Source organism: Micromys minutus (assembly GCF_963924665.1).
Source record: "Micromys minutus genome assembly, chromosome: 13".
Lineage (NCBI taxonomy): Eukaryota > Metazoa > Chordata > Mammalia > Rodentia > Muridae > Micromys > Micromys minutus.
The window spans coordinates 49717036-49736307 of record NC_137982.1 but is presented as its reverse complement, the minus strand read 5'-3'; the positions used below and the strand labels follow the sequence as shown (position 1 = coordinate 49736307).

Here is a 19272-nt window from a genome sequence, read left to right as displayed (position 1 = left end):
CACTATTGCTGACACCAAATAATACTTGCTGGTAGGAATCCTCAGAGGCTTTGCCAGAGCCATATTGATACAGAGGAGGATGCTTGCAGATAACCATGGTACTGAACTCAGGGACCCCAATGAAGAAGCTAGAGAAAGGACTGAAGGGGCTGAAAGGGTCTGCAATCCCATGGGAAGAACAACATTATCAACTAACCAAACCCATCACAGCTCCCAGGGACTAAAACACCAGTGAGTTGTTATGAAGAGACCCATGGCTCCAGATGAATATGTAGCAGAGGATAGCATTCTCTGGCACCAATGAGAGGAGAGGACTTTGGTCCAGCAAAGGGTCATTTTCCCAGTGTAGGGGAATGCTGTGGTAGGAGAGAGAAGTTGGGAGAGGGGGCACTTTCATGGAGGAAATGGGTGGGGGAGGGGGATGGGATTGGTGGAAAGGGGATAACACCTGAATTGTAAATACAGAGAATATCCAATAAAAAAAATAATAATAAAGTAAATAGAAAAAAGGGGGGCTGCCTTGGTCATGGTGTCTGTTCACAGGAATAAAACCCTAACTAAGATAGGTACCAAAATGTAACAAAGAAAAGAGGAACAGCAGTGCTCATCTTGGCTCTTGTTTTGTTTTCCCTTTTCTCTCTGGGCCCCCAGACATGAGAGAATGCCACTCACATGTCAGGGTGTGTCTTCCCACCTCGTTTTGGAAACTCCCTCAGAGACACATGGAGAGGTGAACCTCCTAGGTGAGTCTAATTTTAGGCAAGTTGACATTAAAAATTAAGCACTACACATTCAGAACTGGCAGAATCCTTCTGGGCCTTACAAAGCTCCAAGAATATGCATGATGTACTGGGCCTATCCTGACCTCAGGAATAGCCCTGTGAGGATGGACTATCCTTCCTTGCAAACCCCAGTCCTGTCTAAATACCATATACAGATCTAAGACAAGTGTGTTCTTGGACGGTCCTCTAGCAGTGACAATATACAAACAGCAGGCTTGGGACAAATCTGGTCTGATGCTGAAAGAGTGGAAGTCACCCAAAGCTCACAAACACATGAAATAAGCAACCTACTTGATTTCTGGAAAGATAGGCACCAAAGCCAAAAAGCCATATGAAAAGTACTGTACCTAAATCTTCAAATCCCACGCGATGCCTTAGGCCAACAAGTATCAAGAGCTTTCAAGAAATTTAACCTTGCCTTATGGCCATACTATATACCATAAACAAACAAACTGAATATCAACCTGTAGGAAACTTGAGCCTCAGGAAGACACAAGAAAAGGTCCAACACTACAACAGAGAAATTTAATGGACAGATAGAAGCAATTAAGAAGTCACATACTAATTGAAATTGAAAATGCATCAGGAGGAGGCATCAATAACAGAATCAATTAACAACTGGAATTAGAGGTGGTTCAAGTTATGCAGGGAGAAATTGTCCACCTATTTTACATGCCTATATACTGAAATATATATATATATATATGTATAATATATATGTATGTATATATATATATATATATATATATATATATATATATATATATATTTCAAGGCTGGGAGATACAAGTTTCTGACCCGGATCTTGGCATGGAGATCTTGAGGCATAGTGGCTATGAATCCCAGGACACTAAGACATGGAGATCTCTGAGTTCAAGATCATCTGGGACAAAGCAAGTCCCAGATCCAAGTGTGGTGGTACACACCTTTAATCTGGGACACACTTTCTGTTGGAGACCTACATAAGGACATTGGAAGAAGGAAGGCTGACTCTCATCGCCTGCTTGCCTTGTGGGGCTGAGCGTCTATCTGCTAGTTCCTTGGACTAGCATTTACAGCTGCTGCTGACCATTGTTGGGGAGTTGAACTAAAAATTCCTTTACAATATAGAGATCACCCATAAATTCTGTGACTCTAGAGAACCCTGACTAGACTAACACAACACACACACACAACTTCATAATCTTAAGCCAGCACGTGGTAGACAACACTGCCAAGCTCACTTGCCAGTTAGGGATGTTTTCTGGATGACCTTCCAGCATCTCCTGCTTGTTGATGTCAGTTAGACAGGAGCAGGAACACCTTATACTCTTTTGTAAGCTGGAAGCTTATCTGGGAAGGAGTCTTGTCTGAGGATGCTCTTCCCTTTAGACCGATGTAAATCAGGTCTCTCTGTAGTTTTATTTTTTACACAACTTTGGATACAACATTAAATTCCATTTTCTCTGCAAACTGTACATTTTATATATTTTTTAGTTTTTGTTTGTTTTGTCTTTTGCCTTTTGAGACAGGGTCTCTCTGTGCAGCCCAGGCTGTCCTGGAATTTGCTCTGTAAACTAGGCCTCAAACTCACAGAGATTCCCCTGCCTCTGCCTCCCATGTGCTGGCATGCTGCTATCTTCTAAATCAGGCCAATTTGTCATCTCCAGCTGACCCCTGTCAATTACCCTAGCAAATTTTTCACCCTAGTGGAGTTGGTCTCTTGTTAATCACAGCTGTTTCTTCAGCCCTGATGAGCAGAATTTTAGGTAACACATGAATTTAAGATGGCTAATCTCCGTTGCCAACTTGCTTTGAGAGTACTGAGTTAGCCAGAGCCAGGCTGACTCCATGACAGACTGGCAGCTTAAGAGACTAGACCTAAGAACAGGAAAATACCAAACCAAGTCAATTCCAGATAAAAAACACCCCCACAGGCAGCCAGTCAGAAAGTTGCCCCACCAACTAACCCGAGTCAATCCCATGGGCAGCCAATCAGGGGCTGTAGAAGCTGCCCCATCACTTAGCCTGAGCCAAATTTCCCCAAATTTTCCAGAGCCTTAGCCAATCATAAAGGGATCCATATCCCTGGAGATAGAGACAGCCAATCAAGGGAAAGATGTTAAGAATCACCCACTCCTACCCTAAAAGGCTTTACATTGACCCTGCAAAGTCCACACCTGTCTTCCATCCGATATATGGTAGACAAATGCATGCAGTTTCTCTGCAGAATAAATGCTTTTTCCTGCTACGTGCTATTTGAGTCTAGGGTATCATTCTTCACAAATCAAAGACCCTTACATTCTACATTTAGAATCAACTAAAACCCAAACTCCTGCTCACTCCAGTGGGATTACTTTAATAAGATTATTTGAAGAAGGAAGAAACAGTCAAGGAACAAGCAAGGCCATAAACAAAGTCCCTTGGTCACTGTTTCTAGGTTTTATCAGGATGACCAAGATATCTGATCCTGCTTTCCTGTCCTAGCTCAAAGCAGTATTGTTGCCTGAAGCCTGCTTCTTTGTTCTAACCTAAAATCAGATTCCTGCCTGGAGCCCACTTCCTTGTCCTAGCCCAAAGTCAAATTCCTGCCAAGCAGCCCTAAAAGTTCTCTACGCTATGTAGCCTAGACTGGCCCGGAAATGACTATATAGGTCAGGCTGGCCTTGAACTTTTAGAGATCAGGTCTGTCTCTCAAATTATGGGATTAAAGTGCCTAGCCTATAATTTTTATTTACACTCTGTGTTGGTTTGAATAAAAAAAAAAAAATTGGCACTTAGGAATTGACACTATTAGGAGGTGTGGCTTTGTTGGTGTAGATGTGGGGTAGTGGGAGGAAGTGTGTCACTGTGGTGAGCTTCTCAGATGCTCAAGCCTAGCCAGTGTTCCCTCCTCCTGGTCTACATAGCAAGTTCCAGGCTGGTCAAGGGCTACATAGTGAGACCCTGTCTCTGTTTTTAAAAACTGACAAAATTTTTGGAGAAGCCAAATTTGGTTTATAAGACACTTGGGAATATAAAGATGATGTTGTTTTAGGAAGAGATTTCCAATCACATTTGCAAGCACTTTAATGCTTAGCTTTAATTAACTCTGAAAATCAAAGACTAAGGAAACAGTGTAATTGAGGCCAATGCTCGGGACTCTTTACAGATTTCACATTCCAACCCTGAAAAAAGTCACCCCCTTCTCATAAATACAACTTGCTTCTTTTCTTTTTTCCTTTCTTTTTTTTTCTTTTTTCTCTCCTTCCCTTCTCTCCTTCCCTCTCTCAGTCCCTCCGTCTCTCCCTCCCTTCCTCCGTTCTTTCAAAGGCAGGCACCTAGGTGTTGGGCCTCATTATTGGTACACTATGTCATTTATAATTGGATAGTCTTTTATTCACTTGAATTTAAAATCTTGGAGCCTAATAGATGCTAAACATTTTGTCACTTTCCCCCACTAAACGGATTATTGGTAAAGCTTTTGTCAAAACTCTGAAAAGGATCTCTACTCTTTTTAGTATCTACAGGCATAAGATGCATGTCTCAAAAACGTAGCTCACAAAAGTTTCTCTATTGTGAGCGCCAACCCGCACAAACTACTATTCCCGTCGTGCACCGCGGACCTCTTTGGCAAACTGCTCTTTCCGACCGCGCTTCCAGAGCATGCTGGACTTTGTAGTTCACACGGACTTTTTTTTTTTTTTTTTTTTTCTTCTTCTTCTCGTGTTATTCGTAAGGGAGAACAGTGTTACTAGCTGGATTGCTTTGATCTGTTGTTACTATTCGGTATTATTATTAATAGTATAGCATACCCTCAATTCACTATAAGGTTTTCACGAATTTCTCGCGCTGCCTTAACCCGAGAAAGGGAGCTGACGCACTTCCTGTGTGATGGCGACGCGGTGGAGCTTTAGGTAATTACGGAACTCTGAAGACGCGGGATGGACTGGGAGCTCGAGTAGGGGTGGCGGGTTGCTAGGTCGCGTGGAGAGGGCAGGGACTTGCGAGTGGGCGCTTGCCCAGTCGGCCTCGCTTTCCTCAAGTGGCTGCGCCGTCTCCACCGGCGGCCCAGGAGGTGCGGCGTGAGCCGGCTTGGCCTAGCGCCGGTGGCGGGGCGTGCGCGCCTGGGCCTTGGTCTGGGTTACCGTGGGTGAGCACCTCTCCTGGGAGCGTCCCGGGTCGCGTCCCCAGTCGGCTTCCCAGGACCCAGGGCTGGCATTAATAAACTGTGGTAACACTTTTGCCTCATTCCAGCTTAATCTCCCAGTAGCTAACTCTTACACTTTCATTTATGGTTCGTTTTTATTGACTTGACTGAACCCTTGTCATATTTGCTCAGTGTCTTCGCATCTTCAGTGTTTAAGTCTTGTAGTTAAAACTAACTCTAAAAGCGTCTACCATTTGTAACTTCCAAACATGGGTTTGCGGTCCCTGCCCTTAGCGTGCTGTAGACCCTACAGTACACTTGCACAAGCAGCAATGCACCAGCAGTTTCTACCTGCTCTAAATACAAGACCTTTTTTTGATACATTGTAGCCACTGACTTTTTCTTTTTTTAGGTAAAGGGAGGATAATTTGGGGAAAAGGTATTGTAGAAACATTAACTGAATCCCGGTAAGCTGTTGGAGAGTTGGCCCATTGGTTAGAAAAAGTACATGCTGCTTTTTCAGAGGGATCTTAGTTCTGATCCAAGCACCCACAAGTTGGATCACAACAAACTGTAATATGTTCCAGGGGACGGGATGCAGCTTGCTGATCATCACTCGAACCAGCAACTTGAATTGTGCCTATATGTATAGAAGTCAGGAAGATCCATATGTGTAAAATTGAACTACCTTTTCTGTTAATAGTGCTTTCTGCTTTTCTGACAGTTTCTCTGTGCTGTCTTGGAACTCACTCCTTAGAGCCAGCAGGCTGGTCTGAAAGAGGTCTGTCTGCCTGTCTCTGCCTCTCAAGCGCTGGGATTAAAGGCTTGTGCCATCACTGCCCAGCTTAGACTGTGTATTTTACCACCTAGTTGATTCCTAACTTGGTCATGACCGGGCCAGTCAGACTCAGTCTGGGGATAGACCAGTTCCAGAAACAAGTGATTACTGGTAATGCCGCAGATTGGAACTAACATCTTTGAGGGCTGTTCTGTCAGGTTTCCCTTGTTTTCTCTGTAATTACTGCAGGGACTGGCCATCTTGAATGTGGTGGGCAAGGCCCTTCCCAATTCCCTGTGTCTTGCTAAGAAACATTGGATTACATTCCTAAAGCTAGCCCCCAAGATCTGTTCCCTTAGATAAAACCTTATCTAAGGTTTTTATTAAGACTGTAAAGTCCAACAATTCAAAGCCTGTTTTGGGTCACCTAATTAACATGCCCAATTTAAATTAAATACCTTATCCTAACACTCCAACCCCAACCCATAAACTATCATTTTCCTGCATGCATGTCTGTCTCCTCTCTATCCAGAGACAGTCCTTTGTCCCTTTGTGCTCTCCCTTGTTTCCTTAGACTTCTCCTTCGTCCTCTGTGTCCTGTCTTTGTCTCCTATTCTCTGCCCTTTGTCCTTCTGAAGCAAATTAACCTTTGTGCAGAGAACGTGGTCTTGGGGTGTCTTGAGCCAACTTTGAGGTTCCCTACAATTTTTAAGCTAGAAGGAAACTGATACAGCACAGAGCCCTCTAGTATGAGTGGCAGTGTAGCCTATGCTACATTCCTGGGTTTGTTCCTCGGGGTCCAGTTTCCTCTTGTAATGCCTGATAGGGCAGGGCATCTACTAGTGCTGCCTTGATGCAGATAATGGCAGACAGCCTGGCTCCAGGAATAAGGGGTAGAGGAGTAGTCTTTATATGTTGACTTCTCTTTGGATCTAAGATAATCTAAAGCCATCTTCCCCTTATAAAACTTAATTTTAGATTTTGAACTTAAGTGTCTGGTTCTATCTTAGTGTGAGTGTGTGTGTGAAATTGAGAATTTCAGAGATCTGCTATATCCATCAAAGGCCTTTCATGATTTAGCTTCATAGGTCTCTTAGGATCCGTGTCATTTATGTTTTTCATTTTCTATATGGTTCCTTTACCCGAATGACTTGAAGTCATTGTTTACTTGTTTGTCAGTCTTTGAGTCTGTGTGTGACCTTTTCTTCTTTCTATATGGCTAGAAGTCCTACTTGTATCCTTCAGGACCCAGCATTGGTACCTCCTGTTCTTTACACACCCAACAATAGTGTGTTTGTAGCACAACTACAGCATCTAGACATTTCTCCACCTTTAGGATGAGAACATTCACTTGTGATGTCGAGTGTCTAATGTAAATATGACCGCCCTATCCACAGCTGTTGCTTTTATCAGGAAGAATGCTATACCTGCATCACTCTGAGGTCCTGTATTGTGTATTTTTTCGGTTGTTACAGTCTCAAAGAGACTCCTCTGCACAAATACAAGCTTGAACAGATGAAGAACATGATTAGACCCACTGAAGTGTTTGCTGAAAGGAGTGTATTATTGTGAAGATGATGGTCTTTATAAGTTAGTGCTTTCTCTGGTCTTTTGTTCTGAAAAGAAATGAAAATGGGTAGAAACAGTAGACCAGGAGAAGCTATAATGACACCATTTACACAGTGAATGAGGTGCAGGGCTACTGAATAAAGTTAAGCCCCATTTGTGGGCACAGATGCCATGAGCCAAGGATATATGGGAAAGTAAGCGAAGAGACAGGCTTAGGAGAAAGAATCTGAGCTCCATGATTCAGGAGACGGTAACAAGGAGGGTGCCCCTTGGGCTTTGTTCTGTTCAGTAGCAGAAGGACTGCTATCGAGAAATTATTTTCTGTTAAAAATATATTGCACAGTGAAATGTTGTAGAAATAGACCTAGAGACAAGTTTCTGTTTTTAAAATGTTTAAGGACATTTGAAAAGTAAGGGATAATCCTAAACATGTTCTAATGCAATGCGTGTTTAATTTCAAAGCCTGGTTTCCCCACGGGCAGCTTTGCAGATACTTAGGATCCTTTTGCCTCCATAAGTGGGATGCCAGTGTTAGTATGCAAAGGGAGTGTATACTTCAGAAACTGTTACAGATACTGCCAACAGTGTGAGAAAATGTGTCAAACTCACTCTGCCTCTGGAGTAAAGCTAAAGTGGTTTTATTAGGGATCTTCTCTAAATGAAAACTTCCACCAACCTCTCATATAAAGAGGCAGAGAGGGGTAAACACCAAGTTTGTTTTTCTACTAAGAGAAAGACTGGAATCAGGACTTGATGACTGACTGGGAGTGAAGTAAAGTGAATTCCACTTGGAACAGTGACAGAAGACAAGCTAGAGGACGAGCTGGAGAGAGATGGGGAGAAGGAAATGAGGCCAGTTTGCACTGCCTCCTTTTGGAAGGCCATCAGCGCCCACTCGGAGGACTGCTGACTGGAGAAGCATGGGCTAGATCAGAAAGTCAGCTGACACTGTAGGTAGGGATGGAGGCGCTCTTCAGAGACTACTGCAAGGGGAATGTCAGCCACGTCCATTTGTTCTTGTTGCATGTGTGTCAGCAGCTTCCAGTGTTGTTCAGTACAGTTACAGTAATGAACAGAGGGAAGAACTGAGGAGCCAAGTTAAAGTATAACTTAGAGGAAGAGCAGAGGACTGTGAACCTAGGACCAGGTGTGCAGCACTGTCTGGTCAGCCGTTTTATAGCCCTGGTCAATGCTGAGAAAGTAGGGATGGAAATCTGCAGCAGGAAGAGGAGTGAAGAATGAGGACGTCAGGTTTAGACTACCAGACCCTTCTCAGTGTGGGGCGGCAGCAAGCAGGACCAGAGGAGTTGTCCACAGTGTCACAATTTATTTTTAGTTAGACTAAAATGTTCAACATGTAGATTGTTTTAATTACTTAAAACTAAACTGGGAACTACTATAAGTCTAGAAATGGATAGCTAGTATTTTGAAACAAAAATGATCAGATTCTAGTTCTTACAGACAACATGTTTTGGTAAAAAGTAAAACATTCAAAGAGCAGCAATTATTTTTTTAAGATTTATTTATTTATTTAATGTGTGTGACCACACTGTAGCTATCTTCAGACACACCAGAAGAGGGCATCAGATCCCATTACAGATGGTTGTGAGCCACCATGTGGTTGCCGGGAATTGAACTCAGGACCTCTGGAAGAGCAGTCAGTGCTCTGAGCCATCTCTCCAGCCCCAAACAATTGTTTTTTTTTTTTTTTTTTTTTTTTTAAAGTGAAGTTATTGTATCATGTACTTTTTAGTAGTGGGCTCCCTTCATGACATGAGAAATGAAGGCAGATAAGAACTTCCTCCTAGTTTAAAATGTATAGTGCTTACTTAAAATTATTTTTAGGATTTTTTTTCTCTATAGTCATCTGCATGTTACTGTCTTAAGGTAACTCCAAACTTTAAACTTGAAGCTTTTCTTTGTACAAAGAATCAGAGACTGAGCAAATGCTTGTAACAAATGTTTCTCTTTGTGACAGGCAATGTCCTGAACTGTGTTCACAGCACCCCCTTGTATGGGAACTTGGGGATTGAGTTCAGATGAGGACATAGAGCATCTGATTCATTAGTGACTTTGAAGCAAGCATAGGCCTGCATGTCTTATTATATACACTTAATCAGACCTGTTTGACATTTAGGATTTTTTTATATTAAGTGAGGAATGGAATATTTATTAAGCATTTCGTCTTTGAGGTTCAGGTCAACATTTTCTATTTAAACACAGTAATATTTCAAGAAGCACATGAACTCAAAATGGTACATGCCAGGTTTGGGGGTTAAATGACTTATCATAGATATGACAAAAATTTTTGTGTTTTTAGGAAGTTTGAGATTTAAAATTACAGACAGTTGTCAACCTGTACTTGGTGACTTTTCCAAAAAGCACCATAAGTATATGACGACCTCCTAAAATTGTGATTCTAAAATGAAATCATTTCCTTTCTTGGCATTTTATGGGGTAAGTCTCACAAATGTTTGTGCATCCACATATGTGTGCATATGTGTGTTTCTGTGGCCAGCCTTTTCCTCCTTTTCTACTTGGGAAGGGAGAAGCCATGTCTCTGTCAAACTGCCTTCCATTTTGATATTTAGAACTAACTTAAGATTCTTCTTAAACTTTGAATATTGTTTAACATTATCATTTCCCCATCCGACAACTTGAATTGTTTTTTAAGCCTGTAGAATGCGAGGCCGACTATTACAGGTTTTGTGTCACGTATTTCAGTGGGTTCTCTCACATGATTGAACACACCCGGGAATACGAGGTGCTGAAGTGTTGTGTCAAGAGGACGGGCCCCTGGAGTGTTTCTTCATGTTCCGAAGGTTTCAGGTCATCAACAGAGATAATTTCTAGGTTTTGGCTCACAGTTTGAATTATGTCGTACAAATGCTACTACGTGTTTGGTTTCTGGTGCTTGTTGGAACATGAAAATAACCATTGTTGTAAAGAACTATCCTCAGGAGTGCTGCGTCTTCTTATAAAATACCCTCTTTACTCAGAGAAGCAGCTGTGCTTTTGCTGAGTTGCTCATTTGTGACAGGATGAGAAATTTAATAATTCATAACAAAGTCCGTATAGCGGTGTTGGGAAGAGCAGCAGCTTTAAATTTTATATAAACTGCTCTCATTGCAGGAATTTCCAGTCGGTCTAAGTGTAAAGCGTCCACATGCTGAGCTCTCAGAGCCTTCCTTGAGGATTGTGCTGTATACATCTGGGCGGTGAGAGGAGCTTATGTGCTTTTCTGACCTGCAGCAGCCTCTGCAATGCTACCAGCTTGCTCTCTACAGGACTGTGGGAGTGTCTGAGATGGTTTGCTCTGTGTTGAAAGTTACAGATGGAAAGGATACCACTAAACAGAAAAACTCACTACATTTAAATAAATAATCATTTTGAAGGGAAGTACATAGAGAATTGCAGTTATGATATGCATATTGTGCTAGGCAAGGAGAGAACTAGGCTTAAGAAGTCAGTAGACTGACAGGAAAGGACTTTGGGACAGTGGAGGTGAGTGGTTCACTTGCTTACCCATCTCTGCACAGTGCATTCTGGTATGCTGCCCAAGTAAGAAGTCCTTAGTGCAGATTACAAAGTCTTAGTAACATCGTAGTTTTGATCTGGCACTGCAAGGGAGTAGGCTGGTTTTGGGATAGGAATATTTTCTAAATTTTCCAGTTGTATTTCCCGATGTGGCATTTGTTTACCAATATTGGCATTTTTGTCGGGTGCTATGAGGTAATTTGGGCATCAGGTAAATCTAGCTTTAAATTTTAGGTATGCTTTTTAAAAACTAACTGTAATTAAAGAATTTTTTTCAGTGCTGTAGTTTAACATAGTTTCTGTTAAATTTCAACATGCTAAGACCACATTGCTAAAGACACCACATGCTTTTATTGCAAGATACAGATAAAACAAGTTGGAAGTGAACTAACTGAAGACTTGCTTTCTGCTGACCAGCTTTCGGAGAGCTAGAACATGTTCAGGTTGCTAGGAGAAGAAACGTAGCAAGTGCTCCGATGTGAACCTCACAGGCTTAGTACCAACATGCCAGGCAGGATGGGACACTTGTGCCTAGTGACCCTAGTCGTGTGGGAGTAACCAGCAGCTCTTGGATTGACCAGAGGCCTGCTCCACAGGAGACTAGTGAGTGAAAGTGTAAACCCAGTCAGATACTTGGCTGGAGAAGTCTTAGGCCTTAGTGAGGAACTTACTGTTTAGTTAAGCTGATAGCGTCAGAGGGTATAAACATATTTATACCTATAGACAAATCCTACTGTCTTAGGAAAACTGTTGCTGTGATGAAACATGACCAAAAATAACCTCAAGGAGTTTATTTCGCTAACATATCCTGAATCACAGTCTATTAATGGAAGCCAAGGTAGGAACTCCAACTGGGCAGGAACCTGGAGGCCAGAGCTGGTGCAGAGGCCATGGAGGGTGCTGTTAACTGGCTGGCTTCTTGTGGCATGCTCAGCCTGCTTTTTTTTTTTAATAAAATGAAGGACTGTCAGCCCAGGGATGGGCTATAATGAGCTGGGCCCTTCCCAGTCAGTCACTAATTAGGAGAACGTCCTCCATGCTTGCCTCCAGCCTGATCTTATGGAGACATGTTCTTAATTGAGTTTCCCTTCTCTCAGGTGACGCTAGCTTGTGTTAAGTTGACACAAAAAGTAAACGGGACACTACTCTTGGTTTTAATGAGAAAGACACATACAGTGGATAGGGGTCAAAAGCAGAGCTTCTAAAGGTGCTGAGCCCTGAAGAAAACATGTATGCAATCCCCTCTAAGGCCCGGGCATCACGGGAGAGGCATAAAGAACAGAAGAACTGGGGGATAGGAGGACCATGAAATGCCATTTCCTTCATGTGGCAGAGCTTAGGCCATTTTAGTACTAACTACGTTCTTTGTACTCCCTGTGTATTATTCTTTCATTTTCCTATAAACTATGTATCTATAAAATTTTTGATTGGCAGTTCTGTGTGAATGTAACTACCGATACAATGTAACTGCACGTCATAAAAACTAAAATCTATTCAGCAGAAGGATATTAGACACATTTGCTGCTGGGGAGGTGGCTTAGTAAAGCACTTGCCTTGCAAGTGTAAGGACCTGGGTTTGATTCCTGGGCATGGTGGCTCCTGCCTGTAGCCCCAGGGTGAGGTAGACAGATACAGGCCGATTTCTGGGATTCCCAGGAGAGCCAGCCTTACCTGCTTGGCAATTCTCAGACAGTGAGAGACTAGGAGAAAGATGGACAGTGACCGAGGAAAGACGACAGAGGTTGTCTTGTGATCTCTACAGGAGCATGTGCACATAGAAGACATCAGTGCACATTTATTCAGAACTTAATGCTTCTTTAAAGGTACATGTATATCCAAAGCCTTGTGCCTTTAGTAAAGCAGGCTAAGACATCTCAGTTTATCACATTATCTTTCCATATGGAGTATATTTCAAAATATTGTTTCTGTACAAACATTGGCTCTTTCGTTTATATAATTGATATGTAAAATTGGGTATTGTTTTCTTATACATACTTGATGATGTAAGTATAACTTTCCCTTGCTGAAGCATTTCATAGTCTTATAAGAGCTACTTATGAACTAACTCTGGTCCCTGTCAGAATAAGCCTGCTATTCTCTTGTTTTTGTAGTATTGCTAATATATATTAAGTACACTTCCTTTTGTGCAACTATTTTTTTTCACTTCTAAGCATGTTTTATTAAACAAAGACTGTAAACAAATTACCATGTCTGTTACATGTAACAAACGAGAACAGCTTTTAACAGAAACTCAAAATCCCAAACATCTTTTTATTATAAATACAGGTATGAAAACAATCCTGAGCCTATTTTGATGCTAATAGTAGTCAGCACTCACCCCAAGTCAAGAATGACCACAACTGGTGATTATTCATTACATCTGCCACTTGAAACAATTCCAGCTGCAGCTCTGTGCATGTGGAAAAGCCAGTTCTGCTCCTCCTTCCTGAGACTTTACTTCTCAGGAAAACAAAGGTGTCTATGGCCACCTGACACTCTTGCCATGCTTCTGTCTGGGAAACCTGAATTCCATTTTGAATACTTCAGGTTCTTGTTTAAATGACAGTGCTTTAAGAAGAGAAAGAAAAACTGTGCTGCGCTTCTCTTGTTACCTGAAAACATAATAGGTGTACATATATTAAATCTGCTCTTACAGCTGTCCAGGTCATGTTTACCTGCTGCAATTCTTTTACTTAATGTGTGGGTATTTTGCATGGTGATATTTAATCAAGACATAAACATGAGTAGAAGGTTGCTGATTTAAAACAAATTTGAGATCCACTAAAATTAGTTGCTGTACGTCTGTCCTGGTGGCTGTGGAAGCTTCATATTTTCTTTAGACGTCATAAGACATCTTAGCTCTTGAAGTACAACTTTAATGCTGTAGGAATTTTGCCATTTTGCTAATACAGGAATGCTCTGTGCATCCACCATTCCACTGGAATTATTGATTCCATTCATATTAATTTTTGTTACAAATCTAACTGATGGAGGAGCTTCTGGGTATTTAGATCCTCATTCTACTTTCAGGCTACATATTCTGTTTTCATAGTTTGTCCTTGGTGGCCCAATAATCATACCTGTCCACCTTTAAGTGTCATGTCTTCATCATCTTCAAGGCCCCAGCTAACTGTGCCATCACCTACTCCTTTCTGTCCTTCTTCAAGTTCTTCCAACAAGCGAAAATTACGAAGAACTTTAACTCCTGGGGAGACCGCCATCTTCTCCAGCTTTTTTTTTTTTAATAACTTATTTAACTTTATTTTATGTGCATTGGTATGAGATCGTCAGGTCCCTTGGCAGTGGAATTACAGACAGTTGTAAGCTGCCATGTAGGTGCTAGGAATTGAACAAGGGTCCTTTGGAAGAGCAGATGGTGCTCTTAACCACTGAGCCATCTCTGCAGCTCCCTTGTGCAACTATTTAAAGAGTTCATTTTAACAATGGAGTTATATCTACTTTTACTAATGAAGGGAAATGAAGAGGTTAGGTGCCTGCGATTTAGAAGGAACATGCCATCACTGCACATACTGTTAATCATTGCTGACAGACTTGTGTTGTTGTGTCTTAGGTGACGTGTGGAGACAGAAAAAGAAAACTGTCAAGGAACTCAGACCACTGAGTACGTGTCACTTGGATGAACCTGAAGAATCTGGTTCATTGGGTCAGCAGACAGCAGAAAATGAAAAGCAGTGTGGCACACATGAAAGTAAGTGTTGGAAACTTGAAGATGTAAGCTCATAGTTAATGCCTGGGATTCACCAAGAATGCTTTCATAGAATCAGAACAGTCCCCTCAGACCATAGAAGGGACTTATGTGTACTCTGACACACACTATTTCAAACACAGTGGACCAGGTACGAGTAATATTGAGTAAAGGGACAGTTGAGAAGGCGTGCTGGATATCCCCGTGTGTGTGTGTGTGTGTGTGTGTGTGTGTGTGTGTGTGTGTGTACACTAGTGGGTACCTGCATCTGTGCATGTGTGCTGTAAAAAAACACCATGACTGAAAAGCAACTTGGGGAGGAAAGAGTTTATTCAGCTCACACATCCACAGTACTGTTCATCTTTAAAGCAAGTCAGGGCAGGAGTTCACACAGGGGAGGAACCTGGAGGCAGGACCTGATGCAGAGACCATGGAGGGTGCTGCTTACTGGCTTGCTCAGTCTGCTTTCTTACAGAACCCGGGACCACCAGCCCTGGGATGGCACCACCCACCGTGGGCTGGGCACTCCCCCATCAATCACTAATTAAGAAAATGCCCTGTAGCCAGACGGTATGCGGCATACTCTCAGTTGAGTTCCCTCCTTCCATATCACTCTAGTTTGTATATCACGTTGACATTAGACCAGCCAACACATTGTGCATATACATATGTACATTACTTATTTTCATATTAAATTATATACATATGTAATTGCACACATGAGATTCTACATGAATTACTTGATGTGTACATGTGAAAAAAGAACAACAAATGGTGTTAGCAGTGGTAATATTGTTCTCATAGAGTGGACTTTCCTGAGTGATAGGCATGGCATAGTCCTTCCTTCAGTCCGTCCAGACTCTCATACCCAGTCACTTCCTGTGTGCCAGAGGGCTCCCCTGTTGTTCTTGGTTTTAAATGTTCATTTATTCAACAAACTAAGAGTGAATTATAAGTTGCAGTCACTTATAAGTACTTTTTAACAAAGCAGTGAAGAAAATTTCTTAATTTACTTACTTTCTGGTATGAGGAATCAGAAAGTAAATCTTAAAACTTGATAGTAAATATGCTATGTAGTATATTAGAATGTTACCTGTGAGCTTTGAGCTGTGGAGAAAAGAAGAGTAAGGGGGGCTGGTGTGTTTGTAATGGGGGTAAGAACAGGGCCTATTGTGAAGGAAGGTAGTCCGTCATTTGTGGAGAGATGTCTTAGAAGCAAGAGAGTTGACTGTTGCTATCCAGTGGGGAGAATGTATCAGAAAGTGGAAACAGGAAATGCACAGAATCCAGTGTGACTGCAACAGATGCTGGGGAGAGCTGTAAGATGTCAGGTCGGCGAGATAACAAAGAACAATGAATGAATCATGGGCTTTCAGAGGTCTGCCTCAGTGGTCTTGGAAAGTCAGCCAACCACTGAATTTCGTTCTGTGTGAGGTTGGTAAGCCAGTGTATTGTTTACTGGGCCATGGAGTCAGTGAAAGGAAAGATATATTTTTATCTAGTCACAAATATATGCACACGTTCCTTCAACTATTCCACTAAACTTCTTTGAAGAGAAAAGTAGACTGAGCCTCTTGTACATAGCATGTGCTGGTCACAGCCGTTTCTGTCACATTGTCCAGGATGTGAGACCCTTTGGGCTGTGTGCTCAGTAGACAGTCAGCCTTGTGTTACTTGTTTCCACTGACTGAACTCACTAACCCTGTCAGTAGAGTCTTTCCTACGTTGGTCTGAAATCTGCTGCTTTTGAATTTGTGTTCATTAGTCTACCGTTAATGTATCTAGGGCTCAGTTAGGTAGCCGACAGGATGATAAAAGCCGGTGTCAGCAGGAGGAAGGAGACTTGGGAGACCTGTCTCAGGCCTTGTGCAAAAACATTCATCCTTAGACTGATACCTCTAAAGGGAGAGGAGCGTGTGACCCTTACCATAATCTTCCTGAGGTCTTTTCGGTGGTCTTCCTTATGGTTCTTTTGTGTCTCGGTGGCATCACATCAAGGAAGAAGGAGGTGGCTTTAGTTGGTATGTCCTTCAGACTTAGTGGCCAGCTGTATTCAGTCTGCCTCCATCTTTCATTTGAATTAGCCATTAGCAATTCACTAGTGTGGCAGGAGCCATTCTCTCCCCTCCCCCAGAGACTCCTGGACCTACCAGAGGTGCTCAGAGCCCCTGGACTCAGGCCCTTGCTCCACATTTTAAGTAAGTTGTATTGATTTAATCTAAAACTATGACAAGGGAAGTTCATATTCTTAATATCTGGGTTATACCTACAAATGTTCTTTAATTTAGTGACCTTCTGTCCCGACCCAAACTGCATGTAAGCCTTCACCTTTGAGTGCTGTGGGCCACGGTGATTGTCCCCTACTGAAGGTCTCTTGTTAACAGTACTGCAAATGTGCCAGTCATTTGTTACTTGATTGTATTTACGTAATCCTTCTGATTCACGACTTCTGGGTTTTTGGCTTCTCCCTCTTGTTCACAGCAGCTGTTGCGGAGATGTGTTAAAAATCATTAGCACAGAATTGAGGCTGTCTTCCTAATGTAGTCAAAATAATTGCCTCGCTTATAAAAGAAATTGTGGCTAGAATAGTTGTAGTGTTATCTGTCTCCCCTGTGTCTGTGTCTCTTTTTCACTCACATACATGGGCTGATATGCTTAATACTGAAATCTGTATAAAATCTCTACAGTACACAACGGATTCCTGGTGTGAAGATCTTCAGTTCCTCTCTTCTTGTATTCCGTGTCCCTCTGAATGACTACACAAGGAAGAGTGTAGCTCATGAGAAATACTCAGGAAATAACCACATTTTATAGAAACTGTTGATCTGGTAGATCTTGTGTATATTTGACTTAGAACGTTTTGGGGTGTGGAAAGTCTCTGGGTTGTGGAGCCCTCAGGCAAGCTAAGATGCTCTGAGTGGGTTATAACTTCCGTGTTGGGGCTCGGGTATCGTACATACTGAACAATTCTGCTTCATTGCATTTGTTTATGTTTTAAGATTTGTTGGTTGTGTGAGGGAAAGAGAGGAAGGGGACGCCTCCTGTTTTAAGGCACCGTCTCTTGTTGACCCTAACACTGAACTGCCTATGGGAACTCTGGCCACCAAGTCTCCACCTCCCTCAGAGCATAGGAGTGCAGAACTGTAGATGGGCACCGCCCACTGCTTCAGTTCTTATATAGGTGCTAAGAATTGAACTCAGGCTGTCAGGCATGCGCAATTAATATTTTTATGCCTTTATTCATCTCCTCAGCCCCCATTGTGTTTCTTGGTGAAATCTACTATATATATATATATATATATATATATATATATATATATAATCAATCTTTTGAGCCAGGGCCTGATTTAATTCAGGTGGGCCTATAACTGTCTGGGTCACAAAGAAAAAATTTAAGTAATTTGTAAAGTACTATTAATTTGCTTAGATACATGTTATTGTGTATATATTTTAACATAACCAATCTTGAAATATTCCTCCTATTCTTTTTTTACTCCCTTTGGAAGCAGTCCTCTGGTCACGACAGAAAAGAGAGCCACAATTCACGGCACCGGAGCTCCTCCCCAGAAGACAGGTACCGCTTCTCTGAATTTCTTATGTCCATCAGATTGTTTGCTTGGTTTTTGGTTTGATTTTTGGCTTTTGTTGTTGTTGTTGTTTGTTGGTTTTGTTGTTGCTCTGGTTTCCAAGGCAGAGTTGCTCTGTTTAACTCTGGCTGTCTTGGCACTTGCTCTGTAGACAAAGCTGCTCTTAAACACAGATCTGCCTGCCTCTGCCTCCTGAGTTCTGGGATATATAATTTAATATGAATGTAAGTAATGTACATATGTATATGCACAATGTGCTGGCTGGTCTAATGTCAGCGTGATATACAAACTAGAGTGATATGGAAGGAGGAACTCAACTGAGAGTACGCCTCATACCATCTGGCTACAGGGCATTTTCTTAATTAGTGATTGATGGGGGAGGGCCCAGCCAGATTCTATGATTTGTAATTTTAGGGTGGTCATTGAAGTATCTCTTTTGCTCTTATAGCTTGCTTATATATTCACGCAGCCTATAGATTAAATATTTATTTATAGCATAATTACATGGGAAGAAGAAATATAAAAGCAGTGCCAGCACTTCAGCCGTATCACTTGCTCCCCGAGGGTCACTAAAGCAATCCTAAGGGAGGCACCCTGTGCCTGTGCACTTCAGTCCTGTTCCGCCCTGCCAGATAGCTCCCAGGACCTGAGCTTAGGATCGTGGTTTGTGACCGTTACCACCCTTACCAGTCACACACAAGCGCAAGGTAATTGTAGATTTGTAAATGAAACAAATTATAGTGCCATGTAGGTTGTATATTCAACTTCCCTTAATGTTCTCTGGTTTTATTGCGTTTTAAGCATCAAACGATAGATTAAGATGGGACCGTCTCTGTTGGTTCAGTGTCTTCAGTACTGCAGTTTTCAGAACAACCTCTAATGATTGCGTCTAGAGCAGAGTTAAATAGAATAACAGTTGCTGACATTGGCCTCATTTGTTCAGGGTAGATACAAGGCGGTGTTTGTAAAATAGCCTCTTCTGCCCGTTATGTATAATTTCTAGGTTTATTCCTTTACTAAGGGCAGTGTGACTCGGGACGAGTAAACTTGGTTAATCCCAGGAGTTGTTTGCTGTGCCCTTGCTGGGAGCCTTTGTAATTCAGACCGAGTCAGTGCCAGGACATGAGCCGTAGTTAAAATACTTCATCAGTGTTGTACGGTGTAGAGTCACTTGGCATCACTGATACTGGACTTTGCAAGTATAA

At 42.0% G+C, this 19272-nt stretch overlaps 1 protein-coding gene and 1 pseudogene across 2 annotated transcripts in view; one reads left to right on the top strand and one right to left on the bottom strand.

The window, feature by feature from the left end:
- Positions 1-4637: 4637 nt before the first annotated feature.
- The window catches only part of CWC22 (CWC22 spliceosome associated protein homolog), a 48162-nt gene continuing 33527 nt past the window's right edge, over positions 4638-19272 (top strand). Inside the window, exons 1-3 of the mRNA XM_080927141.1 lie at positions 4638-4657; positions 14346-14483; positions 17987-18054. Coding sequence (XP_080783267.1) covers positions 14412-14483; positions 17987-18054 — 140 coding nt within the window. The 5' untranslated portion in view covers positions 4638-4657; positions 14346-14411. The remainder of the gene's footprint in view (positions 4658-14345; positions 14484-17986; positions 18055-19272) is intronic.
- Positions 13562-13995, bottom strand: LOC308428577 (ubiquitin-conjugating enzyme E2 variant 2-like; annotated as a pseudogene). Its single transcript has 2 exons — positions 13799-13995; positions 13562-13693 (listed from the first exon to the last, which is right to left on the bottom strand). The product of its transcript is annotated as a ubiquitin-conjugating enzyme E2 variant 2-like (transcript).